General features: G+C 42.7%; 1 protein-coding gene across 1 annotated transcript in view; it reads right to left on the bottom strand.

Moving 5' to 3' along the window:
• Positions 1 to 11,440, bottom strand: part of MB21D2 (Mab-21 domain containing 2) — a 67,746-nt gene extending 56,306 nt beyond the window's left edge. The window contains exon 1 of the mRNA XM_050308569.1: positions 11,230 to 11,440. Coding sequence (XP_050164526.1) covers positions 11,230 to 11,440 — 211 coding nt within the window. The remainder of the gene's footprint in view (positions 1 to 11,229) is intronic.
• Positions 11,441 to 12,660: the final 1,220 nt, after the last annotated feature.

Below are 12,660 nucleotides of genomic sequence, written 5' to 3'. Positions count from 1 at the left end.
GCTAAAAAGATGCTGTTCTTCCAAACAAAATGTTTGGAACCCTACCCAGATCAAAGATATAGATAGGGATGCCTCAAACTCCCTCTCACCAGCTCTATACACATAAACAAAATGCCAAGGCAGAAAGTGAATCAAATGCCAGACAGATTGGATTCATGTCAGGGCATGTTTGGAATCCCAAACAACATGTCCAGAGTTCAGGATTACGAATGACAGGCATAATGTCTTTAATCACCCTCAAAACACCTCTTATCTGGCAATATGCCTCTGTTGAGCTTTTTCCTGCCCCAAATAACAGTTGGTGGCCTAGCAGGTGCTGGATCTAGTGGACCAAAGACACTAAGCATCCTCAATTCTCTTAAGCACATGGTGCGATGATCTAACATGGTCAAACTTGACAGATGCTTACTCCTGTCCTGAGCCTTGAGGTTCACTGAGATGGTGTTCCCTGAAGGCCTTATGCAAGCACAGAAAGATGCACTTAATGCAGCCACATCTTTGCTAACTCAATGGCTTCTGAAGCCACAAATCTATTAACTGTGGGTCTGCATATTTGCAGCACAGAACATACAGGCAAGTCTTCTGCGTGATTTTGTTAATAGTACCAGATATGACTTGGGAGTAGTCCAATTCCTGTGAAAACAGGGGTACATGCAAAGGCTTGAAACCTTCAGGAAAGAACATTCCTGACAAGAGCTCCAGTTATGGGGAAAAAGAAAAGCCTTGTCCCAGCTGCAATGAAAGGTTCCCCTGGGCAGCAAGAAGAGTAGCTTTGCTCACAGAATATGTGCATCTCAGCTGAATTAGTTAATGTGTGCTGAACAGTCTGAAAATTGTGAAATGGTATATAAATGCTAAGGATTCTTATTTATTATTGTCTTCATGCACAACAGCGGAAGCCAGTGCCATTTACAGACACGAATTAGGAACAACAGGAAGTCTATCAGCATGCTGCGGGTCTGAAGATTTTGTTCATTTACCTCCCTCGCTCCTGTCTTTCTCAGACAGAAATCTCTTCCATTGAACTCCTACAGTCCTTCCTGAACAGTGTTGGCTGGCTTTGGCCCAGTGAAGACTGTCACACTGGAACAGCTCTGCTGGGAGGGGATGAGACCTCCACCTCTACGCCCAGGTTATAGCACTTCTCAACAGCACTCTCTGCACTCCAAAGCACTGTCATCATCGCCCTTGAACAGCAGATATTTCCCACATAAATTAACTGTGTGGGGAAAAGTAAGACAGAAAATAAAATCAAATAAAGGCAGACACATGTTTTAAGGTAAAGAAAGGTTTAGTTAAAAAATTAGAGAATACAATGACATACACAACACAGTAGAGTGATTCATATACACAAGCAATGTCTTACAAGACTGGTCTCAGCATAAGAGCAGATTTTTAGACACTGATTTCTTTAGCTGCACTGTTAAGAAGCGGCCTAGATAAAAAGATGACTCTAAATCTCCTGTATATGGCTTGGGTGAAGGAGTGAGAGGGATTGTCTATTTTTTCAAGTAACTCAGGAACAGATTCAGAACCAGAATTCAGGTTTAAGAAGATCAAAATAACTTTTTTTAACTTCAGTTTTCCAGGTTAACTTAACTCTGCAGCTTTGATAATGTGCAAATAGTTTTACTAAGTGCTTATATAGCACATATGGACCCCTCTTCAAGACAATTAACATAACTGTACAGACACAGTCATTCTTTGCTCTTTCAAGCCTTTGTCAAAGGGGTTATTTTCACTGTTACATTGCTGCTTCAACTGCATACTTTACACATTCAGAAAATCCACAGGATATTGGGAAAAATGGGGATCAGGGTCAAGCTTTTACAGACAATTTAGTAGATAAAACCAAGTCTCTGACAGATGCTAAATCATATTGTAATAGCTCCTTTTTCTCCATAATGCACTTAGATGTGCATTACAGCTTGCGCATTGGAAAAAAAACACAGGCATTTAATTCAGCTTGTCAGAGACATGCTGCGCTGGCAGAGAGACTTGCATTCCCCTTATTTTGCTCAAGTTGCTGATTGCTTAGCACATGGTTGTCCTACTGTCTAAGAAATACAGACATTTCAGCATCTCAAGCTTTAAGGGCCTTATATCAAGGGGCCAATATCAATACCTGATCTGCCATTCAGTACACTGTATGCAACTTTCAACAAGCAAATTTCAGAGACAGAAGGTAACTGAGCCCCTGAAGTGTTGTTACAGTGACATTCCCTTCTCTGTTTGCAGAGCTGCACTTTTTAAAAAAAAAATCACAGTCCCTGCTGGACGAGAAGCAAGCTCTGCTGGTTGTATCACAGGAACTAAGTACTGCAGAGTAGTTGCACAGCTATCCCTGAGTACAGATCTGCATCCATACCCAGGCTTCAGAATCACATAGAATGAAGAGCAGTGGGTTTAGGCACCTCTGAATTGCTATAACCACACCACTACGAATGCTGGCAAAGCAGGATGTGTATTTAGAAGGAGATAAGGGTATTTCCCCCCTCCTCACAGGACAAGCTGTATTTTATTTGGATGCAGTCAGTTAGCTCTTTGTTTGCACTCAACCCCAGATTCCTCAGTGCACCACGCAATCCTGTAATCACATTCAAGAGTAACCATGTACAAAAAAAGTTTACAAGAATTGGTCACAAAGTACCTACAAGAGCTTGCAAGATCCTGCAATATGCCCTCTAGAACAGGTTCCTGTCACACTGAGCTAGGGACAGAGATTAGAGTTATCAGCTTTGACACTCAGCAGGAATGTGTCACAAAGGATTAAATCATTATATCATGAAGCGTCAGCAAAAGCAGCTTTCCTGCTGTTCTACCAATAAGTTATACATTAATTAGTGAGGTACAAAACAAACATGAAATATCTCCGAGCATGTGCCTGTGGGTCGGACAAAGCCAGAGCTATTAGCGCAGGATTCGTTTCCAAGAGGAGTCACCCAAAGCATCTCTAGCTCTTCAAGAGATTTATTAAAATACAAAGCATGGAAGTGCTGAAGGGAAAAGTGCTGAAACTAATTGCAGTGTTTGTCTTAGCATTTTTGATAGCTCTTTAATACAATTCCTTCCTCACAACCTCAGCACCTGATTTTCTAAGTCAGGTCAAATATGCACCACTGAATAAAAACATCCTTCCTTGAGAGAGTTGTGGAGCAGTGTCAAAAGATCGTACAACAGGAACAGGAGAGTTAAGATATTTTAGAACAAAATAAGCATGTGGCCTAATACACTATGCAGTAAAGCAAGAACTGACTTTTCCAGATGCAGAACTGTTTCCAGAACTATTTCCAGATGCAACAACAAGTGGGTTTTAGCTGCTCAGTAGTTCTGGAACAAATCATTTATGAATGAGAAGATCTAGGCAGACCAATGACATCCCACATATAAACTTCTACTTTTCCTCTAAATCATTACTTTAGAAATGTCATTGGACAGAAAAAAAAAATTCTCTGCCAATTCCTTATGGCTATACTGACAGGATTTTTAGTTTTGGCTGGCTTGTATTTTACCCTTCCTTTCTGTCCCAAACTGCTCCCTTCTCCTCATTGGCATTGTCTGACTCTGATAAATTACAACAGTATGAACACTATGGATAGGATGAATTCTTAAACTAATTTGTCCTAATTTTCCTTTGGGACCCTTTCAGTATAAAATAAGATTACTTGCTAGAACTGGGTCAGGTTGTAATCTCTCTCACAGAGGCTGAATTGTACTTGATCTCAAAGCCACTAGATCAACACCAAATGACAGAGCAACTACTTGCCTTCACTATTTAAACGCCTTTTGTAGCAAGACTGTCAAGACCAGACTTCCCTTTCCATCTTCAGTCTCAGAGGGTTGCATGATTAAACCAGCCTATCATGAAGAACCTCAGCACCACGATGTTCTACTATTCCAATACCATCCTAACTTTCACAGATTGCTGAAATGCAGGAGTTGAGGAAGGCTTCTGGTAGTACCAAGCCCCTACTAAATAGAATTATATTCAGAAACTTGCACAAGTCTATGTAAATTTGGGGTCAGTTCAAAACAGAACAGTGGTCTAGGGTGTCCTGACTCAGTGTTTCACCTATAATTTTCTTAGGTTGCCACCCACCCGCTCTTCTACAAGCTGGAGCCATCTAGTGCTGTGTAAATGTCTGCCCACAGCCCTAAACATGAGTGGGTGGCAGTAGCTACCACTGCTGTTTCAAAGACATGGATTTATGAGCCTTAGCGTAACTAATCACCCCACTCAACAGTATGCAAACTGGACTTTTGACACCAGCATACTTGTAACAAAATGCATTAACAATCTTCTAACTAAATACTTTAGGTTAAAATCATATGGTCTGACAGTTGAAATACAATGCATTAACAGGACTGTTGTAACTTAGCATCAAGTGTTTATTAGAAGCTCAAAAGTCAATATGCTGGGGAGCAGGGAATCTATCCTCTTCAAACTGAATTCTAGAGCACACATTGATTCCTTTAAAACCAGAGAGTCCCTGAAACACTGCTTTGAAATAGCTGCAGAAAGTTTATCTAATTCAGAAGTACATGATTCAGGGACCTGTCAAGTTGGCTGAAGTACTAAGGCACAGATTAATCCACTCAGTCCAGGACAGTTGCTATTTACAGTAAAAGGGAATGCAACACACAACAGAAATGAAAGCAAACAGTGGAGTTCTCTTAATGAAACAGAGCAAAATCTATAGCGGCATCTGTCAATTGCAACATCAGCTCCTGCTGAAAGGTTTATTTTGAATGTCTCATAAGCTGCCTTTAGGCTGCATTGGGGAGGGGGGGAGAAGCCAACCCCCATATTTTCGTTAGTCAGACAGCAAGAGAGGTTTGTGCTAACAGAAGTCATAAACCTTCACTGGATATAAAATCCACAGTTAAGATTGGAAGCCTTTGAGGTATGGCCATAAGTTCCAATAAAGTTTCAGTTCAGCTCCTGAACTCACATCACACTATGAGTGATCAGGACAAGACTTGGGCAAATAACTTGAGACATCCATCTAAAGGTCATTTTTCAGCTCTCTCACCCTTGCTCCCACTCAGGCACACTGCTCTTTTCTCAATAAAGATGTTCTGTGAATACAACCTCCAAAGCTCCCTTCTGCTTTAGTTCTCCTAATAGGTCCTCTGCTTTCCCAAGGGGAAAAAACAGGGCAGACACCCTTCTTTGCTTCCCCAGAACCCCACCTACTCTACTGCTTTCTTCATACACAAAAGATAGGAAAATTAAAGACATAGGAAAATTATAGCCATAAAGACAGAAAATTAAAGATAATACAGCACGTTGTACACATGAACGGACTGTCATTCTCAAGGAATTTCCTCCTTGTTCAGAGGCTGGTAGGTCAAGCTACCAATGGGCAGAATTAATGGTTTTCTTTTAGGACACGGAACTTAACCCATCCCTGCTGTTGCTAAGGAGAAACCTGGCTCCGAAGGTATGTCATTCTTCATAATGCATTCAACTCTTAAGCCTCTCTTTTCATAGGAAATGAGCTACAGCTCTTGCTTCTCAAGTGAGTTTCCTACAGCAGAAAAAGGTAATGGACTCCATGGTGGTTCATTTTTCTTAAACTCAGAGAGTTTGAGAAGTCTGTGGCAGAGCCTCTACCTGCAGCTGCACCACAGGGCCTCACACAGACATGCTTGGAGGTGCAATTTGTCACCTCAATCACTGTTCACAGTGTCATGCTGAAGCAGCCCTTGCAACTGAAAGCCCCTTGACTGGAGGTGACAGCTAATCTCTTGGCCTTAAACACATTTCTTCCTGGCACCTTCTCACCTAACCGATCTTGCGGAGTACAAACAGGGTCTGACCTGGGCAGAAAAAGAATTTCAGAGGTGTGTCTGGGAAAACTATCTTTGCAGCAAAAGGACTGGGACATGCACCTAAAGGTGCACCTAGATGCAAAAGTGTGCATCTCAAGGCCCAAGAAAAGCTGCAATAGTGTCAGCTGTACAGCAGACAGACAAAGCAGGAACCTAGCACTTGTCAAATAAAAATTACGACGGATAATCCCCATGGCCCAAAAAACTTGTACAGCTTGGAGATTCCCTTTGAGAAGTCCAAGCAGGACTTTTACATCTGAGTCTCCTCTACATTGGACACTGCCTGTGGGCTACTCTGGGTCTCTGAGTACACATCTGTCCTGCAGATTACCAAAGCTATAATAAAACATGTCCTCCAGCCTTCCTGAGCAATGTTGGAGTTGTCTTTAATTTAGCTTCATCTATAAAAGTAGCCAGCTGCCTAGAAGAAAGTTGAACGACTGGTTTTCTGACTGGAATTGCTTTGAGTATTATAGCATTCATTCAAAGTCATGTGGGAAAAAAAAAAAAAAAAAAGAGGAAAAGTCAAAACCCCAACAACTCTTGTATCCTGGTTACCATCCTCCACTATAATTATAAAATTGTCCTTAAAACATAATTGCATAATTAGGCTTGGCAAGTATTCACCCAAATCTTTTACAAATATTTCCACAGACTGAAGGAACAGGCAGTGGGCAGTCTGACAAGCCTACCATGAGAATTTGTGCCCTTAGGACATGTTCCTAGCTATTACACTAAATGCTTTGCATCACAGACTAATGTTTCAAAACAGTAGTTGAGTAAGTGAAATACCAGCATCTCAAAACAAATTTGAAACAAAGATTTTCAGGCTATTTTCACTGATACATACATGGAACAGCAATCCCTTTGAACAAAGAGACAGAGGAGGGTACTGAACCTTTTTAACTAATTGCACAGACAGAATTCCCAGTGAGATGAAATTGATTGACTTCTGGCTACCAATGCCTTGCTAGGGTTACTTTATCACTCTAGCACTGTCCCATAAGAAAAACAACAACAGCAACAAAACAAAACACCAAGAAACACCCACAGCCTCAAATGCAAATATGGAAACGTGGTCTGCAGGGAGGGGAGACAGGAGAGAAGCTAGGCATGAAATCTGCAATACAGTAAGGTTGTTTTTAACAGCTGTGCATTATACATTCAGCAGCACAAGGAATGCCAGCAGGGAGCCTTTATTAACATAGGCCTCAGAGTACAGTGTGCTCCTATCATGATTGGCCTCTCTTGAGAGAAGGTGGACACACATAAAAGACTTAACCCTAGAGAGATCACTCCAACCCTGTTGCTATTTCATCAGCTCGACAATACAACAGAAAGCAGAGAATTTCCGTGATGTATCACAGACAAACAGGCAACACTTCCAACAATGCCTGAAATCTAATCTACAATAGGTTTCATCAGCAAGTTATGACAGGTAGGGAAAGGGAGAAAAAATGCTGCACAAACCCACACAACAGTCACACTGTCAATGTTGTTCTGCTACACAGACCTCGGGCACAGGGGAGGACTGTAAAATTCTTCTCTTGTAGAAGGTGCTGATAAAAGCAAGCTATTATCAGGACACCCGTATTCTCAGCACAGCAATCTGCACCTCAAGTGCACATATTTTAGAGGTCCATCAGTCCAAGAAACAGCTGGAAGCCTTGCTACAGATGCAGGGGCTCAGCAGGGTAACTCACTCCATTTGGAAACTGGTACTGGCAGCAGAAATCATTTGCTGATGCCAGCTCTGCCTCCACTCTGAAACTTGTCTCTATCACAAACACTTGCTAGCACACCCAACACAGTACCAGGCAGACACCAGAGAAATAGGAAACGCTCTCAGAATAGGCTCACCACCTCTCCTGTATCAGGTGCTGAGACAAGCTCTCTAGGGGTCTTGTCAACAGCTCTAAGTTGTAGCTGGCTGCAGATTCTCAAAGTGTGTCCTGCCCTGGTGGGCAGTTCCCGCCGAAATGAGATGTAACCAGGGAAGTGTTGAAAAGATACTCTAGAGGCCTTAAAAAAAGAAAAGGCCACTTTAGCACTGGTTTAAACCAGTCCTTTACCTGACCTGGGGGAGAAGGGGCAATGAGAGGAAGGAGAATGGCATGAAATGTCCTAAGTATCCCTCTTCTAACTCTAGAGAGAACTCTCATGATAGGAAAAGGAAACAAAATACCAACCTGAAGAGCTTTAGAACTGCTTGCTCTAGATGACTGAACACAGATGTGTACCTGGACGAAATAGCTCTATATAGTCTGTAGTTATTCATATCTCCTTGTTGTTTTCTCTTGTTAATAAGTAAAATGCTAGGATCAATATCCCTAATAACATGAGCTGGTTTGAGGCAGCAATAGCACTAGAAATTTTAAGGAGTTTTTTAATATGCCATGTTCTAGTTCCCAATAGCATAATAGATTACTTTTTTAAGCATAGTACATCTGTGCATTAAAGCACTTTTTACTCAGATGCTGAACAAAAACAGACAGGTAGTGTTTATTAGAGAAGTTTTCTGAAAGTACTTTTATTGCAGGAACAATACTCTCTAGGTTAGGTACTCCTAAAAGGTTTTTAATATGACTGCTACGCACCTCTCATCACAATGTGCTTTAAATATTAAAATATCATTGACTGTAATACCTTCACTTGATAGAAATACTCCTTTATCACTCTTTAAGCACACCAAACAAACCAAAACTGAGTCCTGGGGACAATAAGTGATTAGCTCCTTTCATGACTGGCAGGTAGATACTTGGTCTCTCAGACAGCCCTCTGCCCAGAAAACAAGACTGTCTTTTGCCCACTCTTTTTCTCGATTAATTCCCTTCCTTTGAAGCTCAGTCATACCTGAGTCAAAGAGACTCAGGCACAGCTCAGTGTGAGTACAGGAAGTTACCCAGCAAAGGCAACAAAAAACACCTGTTGTTTCAGTGTAGGGTGTTGGCAAGACCATATGGTCTTCGTGACTGTAAATGGGACTGTGAATGCCCAGAACTGCCCACATTCAGAAAATACTCACTTCCCCCTCCAGAGAGGTAGCTCATTTGCAGTCCTGTTCTAATGCTTGGGGCACAAGATTTTGGACAAAGGCACAACAAGTAGTACCTCTCCCTAATTTTCTCATAGCCCAGTTCTTTAGATCTTCCTAAATTCAGTTGCTAACAGCCAGGATAAGACAACACAGATTAAAAAGAGTTAATACAAATAGAAAGCAAAGATCTGACCTAGAGGGCAAGTCATGCAGAGTACAAACATCTGAGAATCTGCACAAGGTCTCCTCACCTATCATTCATCCACCAATTACACACCAATGTAATTAAATCAGGAAAGCTACGTTTAATTTTCCTATTATCACCCAATAAGATAAGAGCAGTACGTATGGGAGGGATCAGGCACAGTGGGAAGAGCTATTTATTAATAAGTTAAATCCTTTTAGATTTAAGAACCTCTCTGGCTAAGAAGAATCTGATCCACAAACACAACTTCTAGGTCTAATGCAGACAAATCAGACATCCCATCTCCATTTCTGTCCCGGGCTTGGTCATTAAGTCTATTCTTTTATTCAAAAACAAGACTTACTGAAAATTACCATGTGTAACTTAGACAGAAATACAGTTTTTGTTTAAACCACGGTTTTACCTTATGCATTTAAAATTGAAGAAGGTTCATCTCCCAGTTATTATATTAACAAAGACATCCACATTAATTTATGTTATTTCTAAACAGCCTAAGGCTCCCTGTTTCATGAACAGCAAGGCATTAGGTGCATTTGCAGAAACACGAAGCACGCTCCAGTTCATTCTTCTGTCTTCTATTGCCTTCGCTGGCATGAGGCAGAAAGAAATGCTGTGGTCCCTGTAACCTGCAAATGCTTAAACAGGATCACACAAAGCTTTTTCTACTTGCTAGCCACACACCCTGAACTGCTGCTATGGCTGTTTTCCCTCCACTCTGCTTCCAGCCATCCTTCCTCAGCCAGTTATTTAAAGCCCTGACTGAAAAATGTATCAGATCATAATAGTGGATGACTTCCGTTGGATCAGGTGTTCAATAACAAGAATCCTACAGGCTTTGATGCAACCATGGCTGTACCACATCATTTTTTTTTTTTTTAACTGGGAAGGGGAAAATATTTATAACAGCAACTATAAATATACATGCTACTGACTTTTCAACTTGTTGTCCTTGTTCTCAAGCTAAATTTAGTCTGCTATATCCTGTCCAACCCTCAGTGAAAAAGCAGTACACACATAAAATTGTGCAAATCCCATACAGCAGGCAATTATACTTATCCAGGTACCTTACAAGATAGCCAGCTGGACACGTAGATTCTCATTACTGAGTGTAGGTATGTTCATGGCTATAGAGGAAGTGGTCTATTATACTGACTATCCTTTGATACAGAAAATAATAATTATTGCAATAGGAGAGTTCTCTGTGTTTCTGGATGAGAAAAGTGATGTAGGTTATTCACAGTGGACATATAGACCATACACTTGGTTTGTGTCAAATAAGCTTTAAGGGTATATGTGCACCTCGGGGCTACAAAGAACCATTCCTGGCCACAGCAGCTGTTTACACATGGGGGTTTTTTACATGCAAAAATATTTGAGATAATGTTTATGATAATGATTCAAACTTGTATGACTGATTTCAAGGTCTAATCTGCATGGTAAAGAGCATCCTTTTGTATATTGAAGGCTCTCGTGTGAGTGATTTCTTAGTCAGTTCAAGGTAAATATTTATCGGAAACTGACTATCTAGAGAATCAGAGCTGTTAAGTCATTCCACTGTTACTCTCAGGAAGCCTTAGTCATGCCAGAGCCCAGGTGATTTCTGCAAGGATCAACACATGTTTCACCCTGGTGTAAGGATCCCTGCCCGCAATTCAAAGTTTCACGCAGATGAGGACTCCCCCGCCACAATCTGACTTATTCTACTCGCAGGGAGTTTAGCAACCTAAGCAGGAAAGGCGGTTCAGAGGATGCTCCCGTTCAAGCATCAGTCGATCTAATAATCAAAGTAAGCGGTTCAGAAAAAATAATCGGGTTTACTACAGCCTTGATAGCTGGCAGAGGGGAAAACAATAATGAGTCCGGCTCGCCTCGCCTCCAGCCTTTGTGGTTCGGCGTGTTCCTTGGGCATCAGTCAGCTCTGCAACCCAGTCTTTCCTCTGTGCTTACAAATACACCGCTGCTAAAGGGTAGTTGCATAGAACAGGAAAAAATAGTTTCCTGGGGATAAGATCCGCCATATGATCGGGGAGCCCCCCAGCCCGGCGCGCCCACGGCGGGGAAAGGGTCAGCCGATGCCGCACTGCCCGGAGCCCTGCCCGGTTGCTCCCGGCCGGCATCGCCCCATCCCCGCCCCGCTCGGTCCCTGCCCTACCCAGCATGGAGAAGATGAAGTCCTTCGCCGTGTGAATCTCCAGGGCTCGCTGGTCGTCGTACTCCCTCTGATCGTGCTTGGTGAATTCCTGGATGAGTTTATTCAATTCCTCCACCCTGGCTCCCGATCGGAAATCCAGCTCCGGGAAAGGAGGCTTGCTGGTGGTGCCGGCGGACCCTGCCTTGCTGGCGAGAGGCGCCGCCATCTTCATGCGAAAAAAAAAAAAAAAAAAAAAGGAAAGAAAGGGAGAGGAGGGGAAAAAAAAAAAAAAAAAAAAGGAGGGGTTTGTAATATTGCAATGGAAGGACGCGAGCGGCGGCGCAGCGGCGAGCCCGGGTGCGGGGTGGCCGCGGGCGGAGCGGGGCCCGAAGCGGCGCCGCCGCCGCGATATCAACAAGCGGCAGCGCGAATTGAGCCCCCGCCCGCGGCACCGCCGAGCAGCCCGGGGGGGGCAGCGGAGCGGGGGCTGTTCTGCTGCTGCTGCAGGGCCGCGGGGGGGTTTGCTCCGCTGCCGGCGTCACGGCGGGCGGGTGCTGAGGCTGGAGGCAGACTACTGGCTCGGGATAAAATTCTTTTCTTTTTAATTTTACACTTCAGCTAAAGCTTTTTCGTGCAAATGGATTAATAACCGGCAGGGAACTCTGCTCCTCCCACATGTTCACAAGGCATTCTGTGTTTATTTTCTTTTTTGATTCTTAATGTATCCGGAAAATTGCTTTGTATATACACACTTATATATATATGAAGTAATTTTACGCTATGTCTTAGGAGCAATGACCAAGTAAAGTATCCTTACTGCTGTGCTTGAGGCCAATCCTCCCTCGAAGCTCCTGGGAGCTACATAGACAAAGGGTAGGAGGGGAAATCGGATCTCAGAAGACTTGCCTGAGGTCAAGCAGCCTGTGGCAAGGTGCCCAGACTTCTGATGTCCGTCCATTTCCCCCATCGACATGACTGCATTCTTTTCTTCTGTATATATTTTTAATGCCTTCTAACTTTTCAACCTGGAGTGGTTTTCTTCCTTTAGCCTGGTCTTCTCCCATCATTGGAGAAGATGGCCTTGTCCCATCATTGAACATATGTAGCACAGTGCATTATGTACCTTAGTGCATCACGGAAGAACTGTCTGTCTTCCTGTCCTGGGAGCATAGAAATATAACGTTTACCTTCTATAGGGCATTTCAGATGCTGTGGCACTGATACAAACTGTTTGGATATGCATTATCCTCTCAAGATTCTTGACAGGAAACAAAGCTTTCATGTCAGTCCCAGATTATGGTAAATTGTGTCTTCCAAAATCGGGCATGAGCATTCAGAGAAATAATTGGAAGATGAAACTAAGCTCAGCATGAAGAGATTACACGCTAGTTTCCCTGATACATAGTAAACACAAATGATAGTGTTCAGACCTGATCTTAGGGATATGACTTA

Source organism: Myiozetetes cayanensis, unplaced genomic scaffold (assembly GCF_022539395.1).
Source record: "Myiozetetes cayanensis isolate MyiCay16 unplaced genomic scaffold, myiCay2020 scf13, whole genome shotgun sequence".
NCBI lineage: Eukaryota > Metazoa > Chordata > Aves > Passeriformes > Tyrannidae > Myiozetetes > Myiozetetes cayanensis.
The sequence above is the reverse complement of the archived record's forward strand: the minus strand, read 5'-3'. Positions and strand labels throughout refer to the sequence as shown.